This window comes from Stegostoma tigrinum, chromosome 9 (genome assembly GCF_030684315.1).
Source record: "Stegostoma tigrinum isolate sSteTig4 chromosome 9, sSteTig4.hap1, whole genome shotgun sequence".
NCBI classification, from domain to species: Eukaryota; Metazoa; Chordata; class Chondrichthyes; order Orectolobiformes; family Stegostomatidae; genus Stegostoma; species Stegostoma tigrinum.
The window spans coordinates 25,848,398-25,870,967 of record NC_081362.1 but is presented as its reverse complement, the minus strand read 5'-3'; the positions used below and the strand labels follow the sequence as shown (position 1 = coordinate 25,870,967).

General features: G+C 39.8%; 1 protein-coding gene across 2 annotated transcripts in view; it reads left to right on the top strand.

Moving 5' to 3' along the window:
• Positions 1–22,570, top strand: part of igf2r (insulin-like growth factor 2 receptor) — a 183,867-nt gene that overhangs the window by 150,830 nt on the left and 10,467 nt on the right. For both annotated transcript variants that reach the window (XM_048535711.2, XM_059648421.1), the window contains 12 exons: positions 453–587; positions 1,815–2,074; positions 2,351–2,569; positions 10,733–10,882; positions 11,171–11,332; positions 12,490–12,691; positions 13,584–13,736; positions 13,858–14,092; positions 17,527–17,663; positions 18,827–18,944; positions 19,740–19,886; positions 20,378–20,562. In XM_048535711.2, coding sequence (XP_048391668.2) covers positions 453–587; positions 1,815–2,074; positions 2,351–2,569; positions 10,733–10,882; positions 11,171–11,332; positions 12,490–12,691; positions 13,584–13,736; positions 13,858–14,092; positions 17,527–17,663; positions 18,827–18,944; positions 19,740–19,886; positions 20,378–20,562 — 2,103 coding nt within the window. The remainder of the gene's footprint in view (positions 1–452; positions 588–1,814; positions 2,075–2,350; positions 2,570–10,732; positions 10,883–11,170; positions 11,333–12,489; positions 12,692–13,583; positions 13,737–13,857; positions 14,093–17,526; positions 17,664–18,826; positions 18,945–19,739; positions 19,887–20,377; positions 20,563–22,570) is intronic.

Sequence of the window (22,570 nt, the reverse complement as noted above, 5' to 3'; positions counted from 1 at the left end):
GATAAAATTTTTTCATAGGATGGAATTAATAGAATCCCTACAGTGTGGAAACAGGCCATTCAGCACAACAAGTCTCACTGTCCCTCCGAAGAGCATCCCACCCTGACTCATTTCCCTACCTCCGGCGTTTCCCATGTCTAACCCACCTACCCTGCACATATTTAGACTGGGAGGAAATCGGAGCACCTGGAGGAAACACACACAGGCACTGGGAGAATGTGCAAACTCCACACAAAGTGCAAAGATGGAATTGAACTCGGGTCCCTGGTGCTGTGAGGTGGTCGTGCTAACCACTGAGCCACCGTGCCATGTAGATTTATCTTCCACAGTGGCATTTGAGAATTAATTTTGTAGCAAATTAAAATATTGTATTTTAGCATAATTGAAGATTTGGATGTGAATTTGTTCTAAATTAGGCTATGATGTTTCTAATGTTGCACTTTTGTATCCAGGCCATTTATTTGACCTGAACACACTACGAACTGATCAAGGCTATACTATATATGACCGTAAAATCAGAAGAAACTTTGTTCGCCTTAACATTTGTGATAAGGTGCAAAATACTGGATGTTCAGGAGATGACGTTGGTATGTATTGAATGGACACTGAAGTTATAGCAGTTATATAGGCATTGGAAATCTTGTTTGTTTATTGAATTGTTTTGTGGAATTCTCTCCCCTCTCCGCAACCCCCCCCCCCCCCCCCCCACAATATGAGTGCGCGAACACCTCCTCTCACCCATGACTGACTGTCTGATTTTTAGTTAGTGATGCTCCTGTGTGGTGCTTTAGGCTGTTTGAAGGTGTTACATAGGTATCCTTTATTATTGTCCATGTCAGTCTACATCTGTAATGCTGTTTGTTTGGAATCAATGTTGTTTGGTTAGAATGGAAGTTAACATATTATAGTTTCTAATTATTCTCCCATTTAGGTGGAGAATGGAGACTTGACTTTACCAAAATGATATAATCCTTTTTGAATTGGGTGGCAGGGGAGTGGGTGATTCACTTTTAATTCAAGGTGCCCCCTTTAGAAAGTTGTTATTTTAACACTGTATCACTGGTGATGCCCAGTTCAGGATTAGTTGTCTTTATTCATGCTCACCATTGTTATGATAGCCATTCAGAGAGGCCAAGTGGCACATTTTGCCAGTGGTGTTGGTGTGACCCCACTGGATGATTTCAATCCAGCTCATGACCCCATCCTTGAAATGCCACAGACCATTCTGGAAGGTCTGGTGCAAGAGGAGATAAAAACACCTGGATGTCACCATCTCAGTGAAGATGCAGCAAAGACTTGATCTGGCCCAGCAGTGGGGCTCTGACCAGTTGGAAAGAGACCCACAAGACCCATCTGTATAAAGAGAGGTAGCACTGAATCGGGGACAAAGGAGATGACCGTAGCCTAGATCAAATGCTTGGATTCTCACAGGGGGCATCCTTTCTCAGACAGATAGAACTAGCTGAGGAGTAAACATTGTGGGAATTTGAGAAATCCTTAAATAGTATTTTTTAAATAAGAAATATTTTATGAATACAATGGAGTTGAACTGCAAACTGAATTGTGCCCCTTTGTCTGCCTCACTGATGAGTGTGCTGGGTGAAGTGATATTAATATAAAAAGTGGTCGCACTTTCCAAAGCACAGTCAGCTGATAATGATATGACTGTCTGATCTGTATTGAACAATGCAGGTATCATTCTCAACACTTTAAATGAATGCAATGAATATTGCACAATGATGGTAGTTAACTCATTTGGAAACTTTTGAGATTTGATATTTCATTTGAAAAGTAATGTTTGTGCCCTTTTGCAGGTGTGTGTATTCAAGAAGATCATGCAATCAATGCAGGGCGTTTCAATACAGAAGTGACTTATGTAGATCAGGTGTTGAGGCTCACGTATGGAGAGGGTGAAATATGCTCTAGCAACTCTAACCTGCGTCACAGAAGCATCTTCAGTTTTGTCTGTGGCACACTTGCAGGAGCAGGTACTGGACCTATTCTGGTGGCTTCAGATGAGCAGACATGCACTCATTATTTTTCTTGGCATACGCAGCTGGCCTGTGAACATGAGGTAAAGTTTTTCAGAATCTTTAAAACCCTGTAACCTTAGAAACTGCACGCATTTCTATTTAATTGTTCACAGTAAATTTAAGTTTTTCTCAGCCCTACTCTCTTTCAGGCTTTCCTTTAATTTCTCTAATTGTTAACTTGGATGAATCTTTCACTTAAGTGTGTTTAGATAAGCAGAGACTGTTACCTATCTGCTAAATAAATTAACAATGTTTTCTTTGCTATTACAAAGTAACTCCGTTGTTGTTTTCCTTGTCCTTTCTGGTTTGTTGGCTAGGTGAGATGTTTGGTGAAGAATGGAAGCTCGATTATTGATTTAAGTCCTTTGATCCAGAAGGCTGGGTACTATTCTGCAGAAGATGAAGATATTGCTGATGGTCAAAATGACTCTCCTGATTTTTACATCAACCTTTGCCAACCACTGAATCCTGTCCCAGGGGTTGCCTGTCCCCCTGGCTCGGCTGTGTGCATGGATCCTGTAAATGGACCACCTGTGGTAAGTTGAAATCTCCAACTATGTATATTGTATGAGTTCTAATCAAGTGCTGATCTGAAAACTGGTTATGTTGGAGCATGACTGAGATGTAATTGTACAGGTATATTTTAAAAGGGCTTCCTGAAGTTTACATTGTGGATTTTATAGAGCTTTCAACTGAATGTCAAAAGTTTTCTCAAATTTTGTTGCACTTTTCATTCTTTCACTCAGAAATGAACTGAGCTCACCACTAGAATGTAGAGAAGGTTAGGAACGTCAACCTTTGCAAGATTAATCTTGCTGTTTTTATGGAGAAGGAAGCACAATTTCACAATTGGTAGCATTCTGTCTCCTTAAGCTAACCTTAAGGCCATGCTTGCAAGTGTGGTCACTACAATGTTAGAATTTCTCAATACGCTTGCTCATTATCCAAACGAATATCAAAATTGAACTGTTTAGAGAACCTCTCTAAAACTGACTTGCTGTCCTCCCATCTTTTCTCTAACCATTTATATAATCCTTGAATTTCATACGCATTTAACTTCTCTGACATTCTCATCTGGTACCCTGTTAAAGACTTGTTTGACAGTAAACATATGAACAGTGTGCCCCTCATTTTGTGCTTTTTGCTTTGTTGAAGTAATTCTGAGATTTAATGAACATGATTGTGCTTACTTTTTGTCATTTAACTGTGTTTAGTGTTAAGTAAGGACAGGTTCCTTTAAATAAATTGGCTTGGACATAGCCACCAATATTGGCCCTAGCTCAGCACCAGCACCCTTGCCTGAGTCAGATGGTTGTGTTTAAGTTGCATCCTGAGATCTAAGTATAAAGTCCAACTGAGGAAATGCTGCCCTGAAGGAGTTGATTTTATTTTTAGATGAAATGTTAAGCTGAGGCGCTGTCTTCCTCCTTGCGTGGAGGCTTTTGGAAAAGGACAATATTAGAAGAGCAGAAGTGGTCCTAGACTTTATTTCGGGTAACAAAGCTGGGCAAGTAGTTGAAATATCAATGGGAAAGAACTTTGTACACAGCAATAAGAGCTGTTGAATTCAGTATTATTTTGGAAGAGGGCAGGGGTAGGCCTGAAATTAAAGTTCTAAACCATGGGAAAGGCTGATTTTAATAATCAGACATAATTTTACCAAAGTGGACTGCATCAGATACTTCTGGATAAATCTTTCTGAGAACAGAGGCTAATTTGTTCCAATAGAGAGAGAGCAGGGCCACAAATCCTGTGAACACTGGATGTCAAGGGATATACAACATTGGATTAAGAGACAGTGGGAGGCTTATGGCAGATACTGAGGGCAGCAAAAGCCCTAGAGGATTATAGAATGTACAGGCGGGAACGTTTTAAAAGGAGATTGGGGGAGCTAAAAAGAGACATGAAAGTGACAAGTAAAATAAATTAAAATCATGATTTTTGGTGCATTCAAGGTCAAAGCATAAAAAGGGAACTAGTAGGGTCAATTAAGGACCATAATGGTAATTTGTGCTTAGAGCCAGAGGATGTAGGTAGGGGTCTAAATGAATTCTGTGCCACATGTAAGAGGGATGATGTGGATATAGAAATTGGGGAGAAGTACTGTGACATATTTCAAGAAATTAACATAGACAGGGAGAAAGTTCTAAGTAGTGTGGCAGGCTTAAAAGCAGATAAATCTCCAAGGCTGGTTAAAATGTATCCCAGGTTGTTGAGTGAGGTAATGGAGGGAATAACATGGTGCTGGTAATAGTTTTAAATTCTTCTCTGGCCATGGGAGAGATGCTAGAGGATTGGAGGACAGCCAATATGGTACTGTTCATCAAGAAGGGAGCAAGGGACAAACCAGGAAACTTAGGGGCTGGTTACGCTAACCTCAGGTGGGGAAACTATTGGAAGCAATTTTGATTGACAGAATATATCTAAATTTGAAGAGGTGGGAATTTCATTAAGAGGAGGCCATGTCTGTCTGACTTTTTTAAAAATTGAATTTTTTGTGAAGATGATGTGACCAAGCACGTAGACCTCGGCATGGCTTTTGAGGACCCGCATGGGAAAGTGCTGGCAAGGGTAACAGCAGATAGGATCCAAATAAATTTTGGTGTTTTTGGTTCCGCAATTAGCTGGCAGGAAGCAGAAGGTGATGATTGAGGGATGTTTATCTGATTGGAATTCTGTGTCCACTGGGGCTCTGCAGAAGTCCGTGTTGGGACTGTTGCTGATTGTGCTTGACGTAAATGAATTAGACTTGAATGTAGGAGGGTTGATCAGTAAGTAAGCTTGCAGATGATGCAAAATTTCGCATGGTAGTAAATAGTGAGGAAGATAACCTTAGATTAGAGGAGGATATAGATGGGCTGATCAGTGGCAAATAGAATTCAGTCCAGATAAATGTGAAATGATGCTCTTGACAAGGGAATACGTGATGAATGGTAGGAACCTAGGAAGCACAGGAGCAAAGGAGCTTTTGGTGTGCACATGTGTGGGTCCTGTGATTTGAGGACAGGTGGATAAATGCTTAAGGCTTATAGTACACTTGCCTTTATTAATTTGAGGCATGGGATTTAAGAGCAAGGAGGTTATGCTGGAACCGGTTAGACCACAGCTAAAATATTGTGTACAGTTCATGATTCCAAATTTTAGGAGGGATGTGATAGTACTGGAGAGGGTGCAGAAGTGATTTACCAGGATGTTGTTCAGGTTAGAGTTTTAATTATGATGAGAGACACCTACTTTTTTCCTTAGAGTAGAAGAGATTGAGAGGGGATATGATTGAGATTTATAAAACTGAGACACAGATAGGTAAGACAAAATTAACTTCACCCTCTGATCAGTGACCAGGGAATAGATTTAAGAAATGTGGGAGAAGGTTTAGAGATGGAGATGAAGGTGGTGGGAATCTGGAACTTGCTGTCTGTGAGCCTTGTTAGGGCAGTAAACCCCAATATTTGAAATATGTAAATGTGCACCTGCAATACAAGACATACTTGGTTTTGGGCTAAGTGTTAGAAAATGGGATTAGTTTTTTGACTAGTGTGGATGGTTCTTTTCTCTCGATCATGGCCCTATAGTTGATGCTAGTCACTGAATATCATTCAGATATGAGAAGCTCAAATTAATAAAGGCAAGTATACCATAAGCCTTAAGCATTTATCCACTTGTCCTCAAATCACAGGACTCATGCACGTGCACACGAAGAGGTCCTTTGCTCCTGTGCTTCCTCGGTTCCTACCATTCATCATGTATTCCCTTGTCAGGAGCATCATTTCACATTTATCTGGACTCAATTCTATTTGCCACTGATCAACCCATCTATATCCTCCTGTAATCTAAGGTTATTGTTCCTGATGTCTATATACTGTGCTTAGTAAACTTGCATGCATCTAATTTTGTTTATAAGGTCATTAAAATGTGTTCAACAACTTCCAACTAATTTCATGTGAATAAAAGAACTAAAGGAATTAGGTTGAAAAAATTGGCTTTATTTATGTAATGCCATGATCAGTTTTGAGATGACCCAAAATGCTTCACAAGTGTTTTCTAGAGAGTCAAGTCAACCATTTCATGTGTAGCAAGGCGCCTCAGACAGTAACATTCTACATTTTGAGGTAGAGCTGTTGGTCGGTAGCCAAGAGAATACTTGCTTTTTCACTTTGTACCATAAGATCTTAACATGCATCTGAAGCACTAGTTTATTCTGTTTAAAATGTCATCTATAAGACAACTTTGGACAGTGTTGCATGCTGAGATTAGATAATAGGGAGCATGCTGTTTGCGAAAGTGTATTGGGAAGATCGTTCTGTCTTGCACTGATTCTTGGCCGTCAACTTCATCCTTATTTCTAGCCATTATTTAAAGCTGAACCAGACTATTCATTACCTTAGTGTTTTATTTGACACCTCAGTTGAATTTCCAACCGTGCCCCAGTAACTTTGCTCCTCTCTGTTCTTGACTTACCTTGCCTGCTGTAAACCTCAATCATATCTTTGTTACCGATAGACTCCAGTGCTTTTCAGATTACCATCCCAGTTTCCAAAAACTTAAGCTCATGTAAAACTTTGCCCTTCTGTTAACTTGGATCAGTTTGTTTGCTTCTCACCCTTGTGCTCACTAATCAATTTTGACTCCAGGTCCAGCATTGTCTTGGTTATTTTTCAAAATTTTGCCCTTATTTTCAACTTTCCTTACAATACAATACAGCACAGGAACAGGCTCTTCAGCACACCAAAACCTGTGCTGGTTCCAAGTCCTTATTTAAACTCTCTATTGCCCGTAGGTGGTTTCTATCCCTCCTGTTCATGTCTATCAAGGTATGACTTAAAATGTTGCTAACGTGTCTGCTTCCACCGCCTCCATTGGCAGAGCAATCCAGGCACACTCCACCCTCTGGAAGAATTTTCCCTAGACTTCTCCCCTAAACTTCCCCCCTCACCTTGAGCCTGTGCCCTCTTGTAGTTGACCTTTCCACCCTGGGAAAAAAGCCTCGACTGTCCACCATATTTTCACCTCATAATTTCTCCGTCAGGTCAGCCCTCAGCCTTCATCTTTCCAGTGAAAACAATCTAAGTTTATCCAATCTCTCCTCTTAACTGTAAAACCTTCCAGACTAGGCAACATCCTGGTAAACCTTCTCTTCACCCCCTCCAAAGCATCAACATGTGCCTTAAAGTCTGACCACCAGAAACAGGCCACATTTGGAACAGTGTACAAACTAATGTTTTATATAACTGTAACATAACTTGTCAACTTTTATATTTGATGCCCTGGTCAATAAAGGCAAGTGTGCTGTATGCCTCATTGACCATCTAATCCACCTGTGTTGCTACTTTCAGGGATCCATGGCTGTGTTCTCCCAGATACCTCAATGTAGGTACTCCTAAAGGTTCTGCCATTTATAGTATAATCTGCATCCGAATTTGTTCTTCCAAAATGCAACGCCTCACTTTTGTCCAGATTAAACACAATCTGCTATTTCTCTGCCCAAGTTGACAATATGTCTATAATCTCACTGTATCCTTTGACAATTCTCAACTCTGCCAATTTTGATATAATTCACAAACTTATACATTTTCTTCCAGACCATTTATATATGTATATTGCAAACAGCAAAGGTCCCAGCTCCGATCCCTGTGGAGCACCACGATTGATCGATCTCTGTTCCAAAAAGTATCGTTCCATCATTTACCGTCTTCTGTGACCAAGCCAAATTTGTATCCATCTAGCCAGCAAGCCCAGATCCCATGAGACTTCACCTTTTGTACCAGATTGCAATGAGAGACCTTATAAAATGCCTTTAAAGTCCATGTAGACAATATTCACTGCCCTCCCCTTAGCAATCATTCTTGTTGCTGCTTCAAAGTCAATGAAGTTGGTGAGATATGACCTTTCCCTGCACAAACCCATGCTGTATGTCACTAACAAGACCATTTGCTTCCAAATGTGAATAAATCCTGTTTCTCAGCATCTTCTCTAATAGCTTTCCTACCACTGACATCAGGTTTACTGGCCTGTAATTACCTGGATTATCTGTTTCCCTCCTTCTTAACAAAGGAACTTTTGGCCTTTCTCCCATCCTCCGGAACCTTGCCTGAGACCAAAGGGGATGCAAAGATATCTTTGCAAGTACCCAGCTATCTCCTCCCTTGCCTCCCACAGTATCCCGGGATAGATACCATCTGGCCCTGGTGGCTTGTCTACCTTAATGCATTTTAAGATGCCCAATGCTTCCTCCTTCATTATGTTGTTCTGCTCCAGAGTGTATACACATCTTTCCATAACCGCAACATTCCTCATCTCCTGTACTTTGGAGAAAACTGATGTAAAATATTCATTAAAGATCTTGCCCATTTCCTCTGGCTTCACACATAATCTCCCTCCTTTTTTTCCTATAAGTGGGCCTACTCTTTCCCTAGCTACCCACTTGATCTTAATATATCTATAAAATGCCTAGGGATTCTCCTTAACCCTGTTGGCTAAGGACATTTCATGGCCCTTTTTTAGTCCCCTTAATTCCCCATTTGAGCTCATTCCTACTTTCTATACATTCTTCAAGGACTTTGTTTTTAGTTGTCTAAACCTTTGGTATGGTTTTTTGACTAAGCTGATAATTTCCTCTGTCAATCCAAGGTTCCTGAATCCTGCCATTCCTGTCCTTCATTTTTCACAGGAACATGCCTGTCCTGCAATCTATTCACTGGTCTTTAAAAGGCTCATACAACATGTCAGATATGGATTTACCCAAAAACAGCTGCTCCCAATTGACATTCTCCAGTTCTTGCCTAATTTGGCTACAGTTGGTGTTCTCCCAATTAAACACCTTCATCTGAGGCCCACATTTTTTTGTATTTATCAATAAGTATCTGAAAACATTGGGAATTACGGTCACTATTTCCAATATGCACTCCCACTGAAGTTTTGATCACCTGGCCAAGCTCATTTCCCAATACCACATCCAGTATGGCCCCCTCACTCATGCTGTTTGATTAAAAGACCTCCTGGGCACCTAACAAATTGCCATCCATGGGCACTAAAGGAGCCCAGTCAATATGGGGCAAGTTAAAATTGCCCACCATAACCCTGTTATTTTAAATATTTCCAGACTCTCCTCCTCTATTCCCTGCTGACAGCTGGGAGGTCTGTGTAAAACAATCCCAGTATTATGATTGCACCCTCCTATCCTGAATTCTACCCATAATACCTTGCTGCGAGATCTTGGTCAGGGGTCCTCCCTCAACACAGATGCGATATGCTCCCTCATTAGTAATGCAACTCTCAGGCCTCTTTTGCTGCCTCCTCTGTCTCATCTAAAACATCAATATCCCAATGTTAAGCTGTCATCCTGTGCCTCTTCTAACCGTGTTTGTGTCATACCGACAACATAATTGCATGCATTATTCCAGGCTCTAAGTTTGTCCATTTTACCTGTAAAACTACTTGCATTAAAACAAATACAATCCAAATCTCCAATTCTGCTGAGCTCAGCAACCTCTCCTTGACCACCCTTCCTCTTAGCTATATTTGCCTTAGTCTCAAGCTCTTCCTCGTTCTTTGGTACTTAATGACCTGCTGATACAGTTCTCCCACCACCTCACTAGTTTAAACCTTCTGAGTAGCACTATCAAATCTCCCTGCCGAGATATTGGTGCCCCTCTAGTTTAGGTGCAATCTATGCCCCTTATACAGGTCACACCTTCCCTGGAAGACATCAGTGATCCACATATCTGAACCCCCCCCCCCCCCCCCCCACCAACTTTTTGACCACATGTTCAACTGTACTATGGCTCCGTTCCTAGCCTCAGCATAAGGCACAAGGAGTAATCCTGAGATTACTACCTGAGAGATCCTGCCTTTTTAGTTTACTACCTAACTCCATTGCAGAACCTTATTGCTCTTCCTAACACAAATGACATACTGACCCCTGTCCATGTACCATCCCATTTCAGGATGTCTTATACACTGTCAAGCACCCATGATCCTGACACCTGGGAGGCAACATAACATCCTGGAGCGTCTCTTTTGGCCATAGAAGTGCCTTTGTGTGCCACTGACTACTGGATCTCCAAGTACTACTACTGTAGTAGTGCTTTGACCACCCCCTCTGTACGTCAGGAACTTGCTCTGCCCTGACTCTGCAACCACTTCCAGCACTATCATCCTCGTATCTGGATCCTCCAGATGGTCTGTTGGATATTCCCAGTTTGTCATCACTCCACAAATGACAGATGTGCCTTCATCTTCAGCATTTAGCTGTAAAATTCCTTTCCTAACCACCCCCCTGCCATCCATGTATTTCTTACTTCCTTCAACATGTTTAAGACCTAACTCCTCTTCCAAGCCATCAGCCGCCTATTGTAGCACATTTGTAGCTCAGTATCAGAATTTTTGTTCCACTGCAGTGCCCTCGGTTGTTTTTTTAAATCTATATAAATGCAAGTTGTTGATGGATATCTTTTTGTATAGAAGAGGAATGCCTTTAGCTGTTTCCACTGGGAATAAAGATTGTTCACTTGGATGTTGAATGATTTCATCTTCCTTGCAATATTTTTAAACTTTCAGATGTATACCGTGGCCATAGTCTTACAATGTTTTCACATCGCTGAATTATTAAAAGAATGATTCAGGCCCAAGCATTGCAGCTAAAGTAAACAAGACATAATATGCTAATATTTCAGTTTCAGTAACTTGCTCCTCTTTTGCAGGCAATTGGTTATGCTTCTGCACCTCCACGGATTAATTCAGCAACTCAGGAAGTCTACATTTCTTTCAGGACCAATACTACCTGCCAAACCAATCCTAAATTGACATATGACTCCCTCATAGTATTTCATTGTGTTAAGGGTGTAGACTTGGTAAGAAACTCGCTTGACCATTGTGTAATCAGTATAAAGTCTAATATTAATCAAAATCAAGCAGATAACAGTAGAAGTCTTGTCCTTTTGAATAATGACTAATGTGTACTGGCTTTATGTAAATGAATGAGATAGTTGTTTCACATACAAAGCTTAGCTTTTCTTGTTTTCTGCTTTTGTATATCTACACCATTACCTAAAATTGTATGTTGTGATAATTTAGAAATGTGACATGAAATTTCATGTGCTGAAATGCCGATTCATTTTGTGATGATTTCTTCTGCTCAGGGAAGACCAAAGATGATGAGAAAATCAGAATGTAGCTTTGTGTTTGAATGGGCAACTCCACTAGTCTGTCCGGATTCAGTGATTACATCTGGCTGTTCGCTATCTGATCAACGGTTACATCACATCTTCAATTTGTCTGTTCTAACAGGAAGGATAAACCAGGTAATCACATGAATTATAGGAAATTAATAAGTAATAAACTGGAGCTTGAGTGTTGGAGACATATTGACATTTACAAACAACACAAAAGAGTGAAAGAACTAAGAAAACAAAGGATGTGGTTAAGTAGAGGCCAGGTGGATCACAAGTGAAGTTTAATAAGTAGCAATGTGAAATGAACCACTCAATGGCAAAATATACAAGAGCAGGATGATTTGGGGATTGAGTTGTGTATTTAAAAAATTGTGTGCAACAGTTGATATGCCTGTATTATAAAGCTGGGACAACTCTTACTTTGTGCAAAAATATTTTGGGGAAGATTGTCAAATGCCTTCTGGAAATCTAAATATAGAACATCAATAGGCTGCTTTTATCCAAAACACATTACTCCTTCAAAAAATTCCAAGAATTTGGTTAAACATAATTTCCCTTTCACAACACCATGTTGACTCTTCCTAATTACTTGGAGTTGCTTTTAAAATTATGGACTATAATGTCTTTTTTCCCTTTTCAGATGTTGAGATAACTGACCTAGAAAATCCTGTTTTCTGCCTTCCCCCTTTCTTGAACAGAGATTATATTTGCTGGTTCTCAGTCTAATGAAACCTTTCTAAAATCTAGCAAATTTGATAAAATTAACACCAAAGTAGAGAAGATTAGACCATAGGATGAAGTTCATCATGACCCAAGGACTTGAGCTTAAAGCTCTAGCAGCTTGCTTAGTACCACTTCCATTGGGATTGTAATTTCACCAAGTTACTCTTTGACTCCCACCTCCTCCTGATTGTAGTAATAGCTACAATATTTTTGCTATTTCTATAGTGAAGAGAAGCAAAATATCTACTCATTACATATGCCATTTCTGTATTAACTCCCTATTCTCTTTTTCAAGAAAGCCAACACCTACTTACCTTTTTCTCTTTTGGGAATGACTGTAGAAACTCTTGCTATTGCTATTACTCCTTATCTTGCTTCCTCTGTCTCCTGAGGTTTTTGTTCAGTTCTTCTAATAAAGTATTTAATTAACAAGTCACTATTGGAAAACAGTATGATTTCTGGTTTTTAACATACAGGAAGCATGTACAAAAGTCTTCAATGCGGAATAGTCGCATAATTTGCCATAATTATAGAACTTACTGACACTATGCTTGACCCTTCAGGTCAGTTTTGAAGGAAGGACGTATCACCTTAATGTATGTGCAGCAGTAACAGGTGTACCTGACTGTAAAAACAGTGCTGTCTGCTTGGTTTCTGGCAATGAAACAGCATCATTTGGCAATCCAAAAGCAATGACCCTGGAATACAAACACCAGGATCAAGCTTTGATCCTGCATTACAGTAGTGGTGACTCGTGCCCAAAAGGTAAGAGACGTTAATTTAGTTTGGTTGCTCAGCCTCTTGTGTACAAAATACATTTTGTACAAGTAAATGTCAAGTTCTGCAGTTTTGTTTTGGTCTGAATCCTTAATTAGTAAATACCACACTGAGAAGCAGCAGTAGGCTGTGGGTTTCTTGAGGAATCATAGAATTCCTACAGTGTGAAAGCTAGCCATTTGGCCCATTGAGTACCACAGTGATCCTCCAAAGACCCTACCCTATCCCTGTAACCCTGCATTTCCAATGGCTAATCCACCTAGCCTGCGCAACTCTTGACAGCAATTTAGCATGGCTAATCCGCCTTTTGGACTGGTGGGAGGCAATTGGAGCATTGAGAAGAAATCTGTGCGGACGTAAGAAGAATGTTCAAATTCCGCGCAGTTTCCAAAGGCTGGTATCAAGCCAGGGTCCCTGGTTCATGTGAGGCAGCAGTGCTAACCACTGAACCGCCATGCCACCTGTGTTCTGAGTTAGCTGACCTTTAACTAGGATAGAATATAAGAAGCTGCAATTTGCTTAACTGCCCTGAACTGAAGAAATGAAATAAATTTGGCCTGGTTCCTGCTGAAAGTGCCTTTTGTAAATTTCAAAAGCATCGATGAACTGATTGGATTATTATGCTGTCTATCATTCATTGAATGGACATGGTCATTGCTTCCGCTCATGTATAAAGATGACCACCTGGATGAGTACTAGTAGCCCAAAAAGTGACAGCAAGAAAGAACACAAGATCTAGAGAAGATAACTGAGCATGATAGGAGTTCACCTTTTGTTTTTATTGAAGTATCAGTGAAAGAAATTGCATTATACCAACCAGCTTATTGTCACTTAATGGAAGTGACTTAATCCTTTTCCTCAATGTCTTTGTCTTTGACAGTAACTGAAAGAGGACAGTTTTGCAGATTCCCTTTTAAGTTTTTTGGGAACTCCTACCGTGAGTGTACAACTGATGGGAGAACAGATGGATTACTGTGGTGTGCAACCACTGATGACTATGACAGGGACAAAGCATGGGGCTTCTGTAGTAGTGGTATGTAACAATCACCAATGTTTTTGTATACAAGTGGTGAATGATTAAAATGACTGCCACTTAAATATTTAATTCCTTGCAGTTTGTTATTTAACTTTTTTTTATAATTCATTGGTATCAGCAACAGCAACTCGGAGATCCACAATCATCTTCAGATGTGATGAAATGGCTGTAACTGGAAGCCCTAAAGTGCTGAGTGAGATCCTTGGTTGCTCAACAACGTTTGAATGGATGACCAGCGTAGTTTGTCCACCTAAAAAGATGGAGTGCAAGATAATTCACAGGCATAAGACCTATGATTTGAGAATGCTTTCTTCCCTTACTGGCTCATGGAAGTTTACATCTAATGGTGATACGTAAGTTACGGTTTTATAGAGGTTGCTACTGTTTCTATACATTGCTTGCAATATAATTGCAATGTCAAAACTTATTGAGTAGATAATATTTAAATGCATATTGAACAATGGAAACTACCTGATGACTGACTAGCTGAAGTATGCAGGAAGGTTCTAGGTTTGGATTTCCAGCTTGCGCTGTTATTAAATCTTTTAAGGGTCAAAAGGTGGAGCACTGGTTTGATGACCCATGTGTTCAAATGACCCATGACTTGCTCGCCGAGCTGGCTTGTTTTCATTCAGATGTTTTGCCACCATACTAGCTAACATCAGTGTAACATCAACACCTCCAATAAAGCGATGTTTTTCTTCTCCACTTGGAATTTATACTGTCTGGTCCATCAAAGTGAGTAGTGTCATTTCTGGTTTTCTGTATGGGTTTGTATATGTCGTCCAATTTTATGTTTGTTGAATGCATTATGGATTGAAAACCATTATGAGTCAAGTATACAAACAGATCAATGGCATACCCATGGGATCACTCATCTCAAGACTCACTGTAGAGGCAGTCATGCAGAGACTAGAATACACTACACTTCTCAGCATTCAACCTAAATTGTGGATCAAATATGTGGATGACACATTTGGGTCATTATTGAATGCAACCAACTAGAAGAGACCCACCACCTCATTAACATATTTACGGGATTAAATTCAGAAGTGGAGAAGAAAAGCACAAAAAGCTTTAAGTTTCTGGACATCAGAGTTGAGCATATGACCAACAGGGAGTTGCAAACCTCGGTATACAGGAAAGCAGCCCACACTGACCAAATCTTCACGTTCCGTAGCAGCCACCCTAACATCTACAAACAAAGCTATATTATTACACTATTTGAACGGGCCACCATTCGCTGCAAGACGCCAGAGCTACTCGAGAAAGGGGAAGAGCACCTTATACAAAAGAATCGCTAGAACAGATATGCCTGCGATTTCATCTGCAGGTGCCTATTAATTAAACAACAAGCAGACACAGTACGCCGTAACATACCGGCCACACTAACCTACATCAAGAACATATCAGAACTGCTAGTGAGACTCCTACAGCCACTAGGAATCATGGTAGCACACAAGCCTATAGCCACTCTATATGACAAACACTTACAAGGATTAAAGACAGCATTCCCACAATGTGCAGAACCAACGTAGTTTACAAACTACCATGCAACCACTGCCACAAACACTACATCGGACAGGCAGGATGGGAACTAACCATCAAAATACACGAGCATCAGTTAGCAGCAAAATGACATGATGAACTCTCTCTTTAATACTGGTACACTCCAAACAATGAAAGCCATCGGCTTAATTGGGACAAGGTAACCATATTTGCCTAAGTCAAACAGACATATGTGGGAATTCCTGGAGGCATGGTTCTCAACCCATAATGCAGTCCACAATTGTATAGAATTGGAGCCCACATACAAAACCAGAAATGATACTACTCACCATTATGGACCAGACAGTATAAATACCAAGTGGAGCAGAACAACATTGCTTCATCAGACATCTCATGGAAGATGTTACCTAGCATGGTGGTGAAACATCTGAACAAAAACAAGCTAGCTCGGCAAGCAGTTCAGTAACTTCAGTGGTTTGATGCTGCTGTTGGTAATTCAGTGCATACTAACCAAGACCGATGTAGTTAAAAGTGACTGCTATTGTTTTTTGTCTTTTGCAATATAGTGTCTATAAGTTTTATCCCAGAATTGTTTTTACTACACATTTTACCAAAATATGTTCTTAAAATTGGAGAGCTTTGGTTTGTTACAAATGCAGCTCCATGAGCTGCTAATACCCCTACTACTTGCCTATAGCCCTGCAAGCACTCATCAAATTCTTTTGTGAAAACCACAATTGAATATGTCTCCATTCCCTTACCTAAACCTAATTACATGCTGGGTAAAAAGTTTCTCATGTCAGTTTTGATTCCTTTGCCTCTTAAAAATGGGAAGAGAGCAGAGTTAGTATTTCTAGTCCAGTGACTCTTCAACAAAACTCCTAGCTGCTAGGAAAATGTGGTATTTATACTGAAGTCATTGTAGTAGGGAGAGAGATTAGTGAATAGGTGAAGTTGGAGCCCAGAGAGAGAAATATGAAACAACCAGGTAACCAAGGAGACTATTGATAGTGGGCCAGGACAGAAAAAGTGAATGTGATCATCAAAGCTAAAGTAGGAGAAAATGGATGAGCTGTACTGAATGCAATCTGTATAACATAATAGGCCCAGAAATAGGTGAGAATGGATGATTGTGCTGATAGCAACCAGTGTTATAACAGGACCTGGTGTGGGATGGGTGAAAAACGTAAGGTCAGAATCGGGCTATAAAGTTACTGAACTCAATGTGGAGTCTTAGAGGCTGCAGGGCCTGAAATCTCAAAATGAAACATTCAAGCTTACACTGAGGCTGGCTGGTGCACTGCAGCAGGCCTGCAGTTGACATGGGAACTCAGTGCTGAAGTGGCAGGTCACTGGAAGCTCGGGGTCATTTTTGAGGACAGAATTAAGGTGTTCTGCAAAGTGGCCACCCCGTCTGCATTTTGTGTCCACGGTGTAGTGGAGATCACATTGTGAACAGCAAATATAGTAGGCCAGACAAAATGAAGTAAATTGCTACTTCACCAATTAAGTGTATCTGTGGCCTTGGATAGTGAGGAGGGATGAAATAAATGTGAGCTGTTACTTCTACGCACCTTCACATGCAATGACAGAAGGTGCATGAGCAGATGTTAGAAATGGGGGAATGTACCAGAGTATCCTGGACAAACAGTCCCTACGGAATGCTGGCAACGGAGGGGGAATGTGTTTCTGGCATTCCATTGTAGGCGATGGAAATGGTGGTCCACAAGCCTATGGATGTGGAGGCTGGTGGGTTAGCAAGTGATGACTGGGGGGACCCTACCCATATTGTGAGAGGGAAGGGAAAAGGTGAGGGCAGAAGCGTGGAAGATGAATCAAGTATGGCAAAGGGTCCTGTTGACCGTGGCAGTGAGGAATCGTCGATTGATGAAAAAGTGGATGTTTGAGTCCCCCATTGGAAGCTGACATGATCAGAATAAATGCGAGAGAAACTGGGAGAATGGGATGGTGTCCTTTTTAAGGAAGCAGGATGTGAGGATGTATAGTCTTGATAATTGCGAGAGTCAGCGGATTTGTTTATGGGAGGTTGTCTTATTAGATTGAACCGTAAGATTGAGGAGAGCAATCCTGGATAATGAATAGTTGAGAGGATGTTTGATCTCTAGGAATCTAGAACAAGGGGACACAGGTTAAAATTACTGGATTACCCAAACAAGATGGAGTTGAGAATCATGATCAAATTAGATCATGGAGGCTCAGGTTGAGAGACCAACTTCTATTCCTTAAGCTTTGAATTCATGTTGATTTTATCTTTTAGGTATTATATGAATCTTTGTCAAGGTGTTCGTGAAGGACCCACAGGCTGCCCTTCATATGCTAGCATGTGCAGAAGGAATAAAAATGGTAAAACCGACATATTAGGGCTGGTTCACACCCAAAAAATTGACATTCGAGGTATGACATCTGATCACTTATCTTCATATGGTGTAATGCAAGTAACTATTGACAAATGATTCAATAATTTATTCCTAAAGCCCTGTACTGTTAATAGGATATCTAGTCTGGAGCAGGATAGGTTAGATTACTTGTGATAGTCAGCTTCTTCTGGATCTGTTTAACATTGTATTGCCGTGGTGTAGTAAAAATCCAACATCTTCTGGCATATGAATGTGCACTGCCTCTTAGTGTAGTTACAAAGTACAGTATTATTGCCGGGACCTAAATATGATCTGCACGCAGTGTGGTTTCACTGAGAAACATTTTGTTGACAATGCAGACTGGTTAGAAGCTCATACAGGAAAGATATTATACATATCTTATTCCCCTCCTTTTTGTTTGCTTTTATGTAAATATCATTTTCTTCCCTTTTGACTGTCCTGGAGTACCACTTAAGACAAATGTCCAAGCCTGCACTCATGCAAACAGAAAATGTCACTTCCTTAACTTAGCCAACCCTGAGCTACAGAGAATTTTACCCTGTTCTGTTGTAAGGATAGTTTTGCATAATTTTGCAGTGGTCAATGTTTTATTTGTCCTTTTTTACATTTTAGAAAGAAGAAAGGGTAATTTAATGTATACGACATGATTTGCAGTTTAGCAAAATTGTTTTATTAATTTCCTAAATATCTTTACATCACACCAAGTTCAGCCTTTTAGTTTAATCCCAGAGGCCATTGTTATATCCCATATGTGCCTGTAGACAGTATTTCATTAACCAAGTTTCATAGCTTTATGAATTTCCAAAAAAGCATAATTTTGAAACTTCTAAGAAATGGTATCACTGGTAAGTTTCAGGATTTTGATCAAAGAATGTTACTTTCTATTATATACTCTGCAGTGTTAAATGTGCAGAAGCTCTTTGCTTAAGCTAAATATAATGAACAAACTGTTACTTTCTCTGGTTGTGTCTGGTCTGTCACCTAGCCATGTAAGTTAGCTGAGCAGTTGTCTAGCCATGGGAGTACTAAGAACCAAAAATAATGGGACCTAGGTTCATGTTCTTGACAATATCTAGCAGTTTCATGATATGTTGGCAAATAGACAAGTGCACACTGTAACATGAAGAATATTCTGCTAGCTAAATTCTAAAAGCTTTCACCTTTGTCATTTATTTCCAGGTGGGCATCTTTTTGTGAATTATTCAAGTGGTTATTTTGTCTGTGGTACAGGAAAACATGCAAAGACAACTATACGCATGCAATGTTCACTAACAAGTGGAGCACCAGAGCTGGAAAAGTGAGATCCATTTTCCCATTCTTTAAAGTATAATGGAAGTCTGGAGTTTTGTATAATTAGGATCTGTATGATTCTATAGATCGCTGAGATACTGGAAAAGCAGACAAAGGCAGGAAAAAGGGAAGAGTAATATATTTGGGCAGAGAAAAGTCTAGGCTATATTTACACATCCAGAAATAAAGACTAGGTACTATTTGCCCATTCACCCTGAGAAGGGTAGAGCTACCACCCCTATAGAGATATTAAAGATTTCCCATCAAAGTGTTTCCAGTACGTTTTTGTGAGTTTTCACTTGAATTGGAATTTAACATTAATTAGTGTTGAATGATCACTGTATATTTTCCCTAAAGCTAATTAATGCCTGTTGACTGTAGGTTATCAATTTGAAATTAAATTTGTCTAAAATGCATTCTGGCCCCAAGAATTGTTTTGTCAAGTGTGCCTGTGTACTAGTTTGATTTTGAAGGAAATTTTAAAGGAAGTACTTTGACTCAAGAAGGCAGCTCATCATCATCTTCTCCAGAGCAGTTCGGGGTGGGCAGCAAATGCTGGTCAAGGAGGCAACATCCGCATCTCCTTGAATGAATTAAAAACATTTGGGTTTGAGAAACAAAATATTCTAACTGTGCTAGCATATTCTAATCTTTTGGATTCAAAAGTCATTGAATGTTGTCCAAAAATTTATTTTGCATATCTGCATCCTCCTGAATTGTGCATCTTGTGAATTCTTGATCATTGTTTCAAATAGTGTACATATCTGGTCAATATGACATCTGTTATGGTTATTCTTTCCAGCTTTGTTGAAAAGGAGTGTGAGTTTTTAATTGTATGGGAGACCCGTGCGGCTTGTGCTGTGAAACCTCAAGAGGTTTACATGGTAAATGCAACCATTACAAGTCCAACAAATGGCCAAAGAGTCAATTTGTCAGCTATTTATTCTAAGTAAGTGTTGTACATTTTGATTAAGTTTTGTATATTTAATTCAAATTGCATTTGTTTTGTGCACATGAATAAACATAGTTTGCCAACAACAAAAACAGAAACTGCTGGGAAATTTCAGGTCTGGCAGCATCTGTGAAGAGAAATCAGTTACCATTTCGGATCCTGTGACCTTTCTTTAGAACTTTGCTAGCAGTTGCTGTGGAGAAGACCTGTTTTAACATGTTATAGCGCCTCCTTTTAAAACTAAATTTCTAAACCGTGAAAGATGTGCTTTTTAAAAGTGTTCTTTATCCAGATAAGTTTCTGTAAACATTCAAATTATTGGAACGATATATAACTGGTACAGTTAACTTTCCATGTTATTTCACCATTCATGGAACTGCTTTATTTTGACATTTGATTTTGCTAATTTACAGTCATTGGATTTCACATTTGCAACTCTGAATTATGCTAATTCATCATTTTGCTGTTAATTTTTGCTGTCTTTGCAGGTTGTACAAAGCTTCAGGTGATATTAGATCAAATGGTGACTCCTATATCTATGATATCCAACTCTCTGGGATCTTGAATCCAGAAGACTTCAAATGTCAAGACTCCAATATCTGTCAGGTCAAAACTAACCAACTCTATTTCAGATCCATTGGGGTAGCTTCCAAAGCAAAATATTACCTTGAAGGTAAATGTCACACGCCATAATTTTATTTTTCTCAAAAGCTTGTTTCCTGAAGATCAATTGTTACCATTGATGGTCAGAAATGATCTTGACATCATATAAGCAGTATTTATTTAAACTTCCTGAACTTTTTCTGGAAAGCTTTCAGTTTGTGACATACGTAAACTTTGCAGTGTCTGTGTCCGCACTTTGATTCAGCACATCATCCTAAGGCATGCACTTCTGACGTCCACTGAATTGTCAGTGTCCTCAGGTAGATGTAAAACATCTAATGCACTCTAGTAAGAGCATAGGAGTCCTCCAAAGTGTCATGGCCAATATCTGTCCCTCAAATGATGATGTTAAAATAAAATTAAAATTAGTTCGCCATTGGCATAATTCTGTTTGTTGAAATGTGCAGTGTGTAAACTGACTGCTGTGTTCCCTGTGTTGCAAGAGTGGTTAAATCTCAAAATTACTTGATTAGCTTTGAGAAGGGATTAGCCTGTTATTTTCGTTTTCACTTTGAGAGAGAACAAACAGATGAAATAGATTGCTTTAAAGGAACTTTTTATTTAAAAAAAAAACAAACATCGGATGCAACAAACCATAAATTAAGCAACAATGTCAAAAGGCTATTCAAAGTACTACTTGCTGAATAATGGCAAATAGGTTGAGATTCAAAATTGAAAGCTATAGTCAGAAACAAAGTATGGATGATGGGAGTGAAGTAAAAGGAAGTTGAGGAGCACAGCAGAACTAAAAGGTATTTCACTAGAAATGTACTTCTGAAATGTACATGGGCTTGATGTAATATTAGCATTAATATTACCACATATAAATTCATTTATAAAGTTTGACTGACCACAGGTCAGGAGCTAATATAAAACTGCTGGAAAAACGAAGGTCTGGCAATATCTGTGAAGAATAGAACAGTTAAGATGAAGGACTGAATTTGACCAAATATTGGCTGTGTAATTTTCAGGGAATTTCTTGGAGGGTTTCGTGCACTCAGCTCTCGTGAAAGATCCCACGTAATTCCCTGCAACTAATCTCTCCATGTATTTATGCTTCCATGGCACCCCAGGCATGTTATCGTGCACTTGGCAATGGCAGAAGTACTCAGTACTGCCAGATTTTTGCCAGGGCCTCTTGAAATTCCTGCCCCTGACACTATGTAAGTGAAACCCAGCTGTGCATCAGCTTAAAGCGCTACCAACCAGGAGATCTCCTTTGCACTGCCAGTAGTGGGAGGGGGATGAATAAGGAAGCTTCTGAGGACGAGTAGATGGAACAGATGACACTTTGTTGGAAGTACAAGGTCACATTTGTAAATCTATTTGACATTGGCGTTATCTGCCATTGTAAGTGCAGCCACAAGAATTGAACTACACAGATTACCAGTCCTTGAAAATATTCACTTTGCTTTTGCTGTTGTTAAATTTAAAAAAGACAAAAATCTGCATTTGCCTATGGGAGCAGACAAAGACTGTTTGTTAGCTTTTTAAAGCAATAAAAGTTTACAGTCAATAAATAATCTCTGTGATGTGAAGCTGATGTTCCTTCTGCTCAGTGCCCTCATTTTCCCTCTCTGAAGACTACCACTCCCAACTCTTCACCCATCACCTCCCCTCCCTGTTTGGCTCAGGTGTAGTTAGCACAACATGCTAGGATTTATTTGTTCACTGGATCAGGGCATTGCTAGCTATGCCAGAGGGCAGTTAAGAGTCAACCATATTGCTGTGGGTGTAGAATCAAATGTAGTCCAGACCAGGTAAGGATAGCAGTTTTCTTCCCTAAAAGACATTTGTGAACCAGTTGGGTTTTTCCAACAATGGACAACAGTAGTCATTAATTCCAGATTTTTATTGAAATCAAATTCCACCATCTGCTGTGGCAGGATTCGAACTTAGGTTTCCAGAATGTTGTCTGGGTCTCTGGATTAACAGTTCAGCAATAATATCACTATTGCATGGCTCTGAGTCACAGAACAGAAGCAGACCCTTTGCTCCAACTTGTCCACGCTGACCAA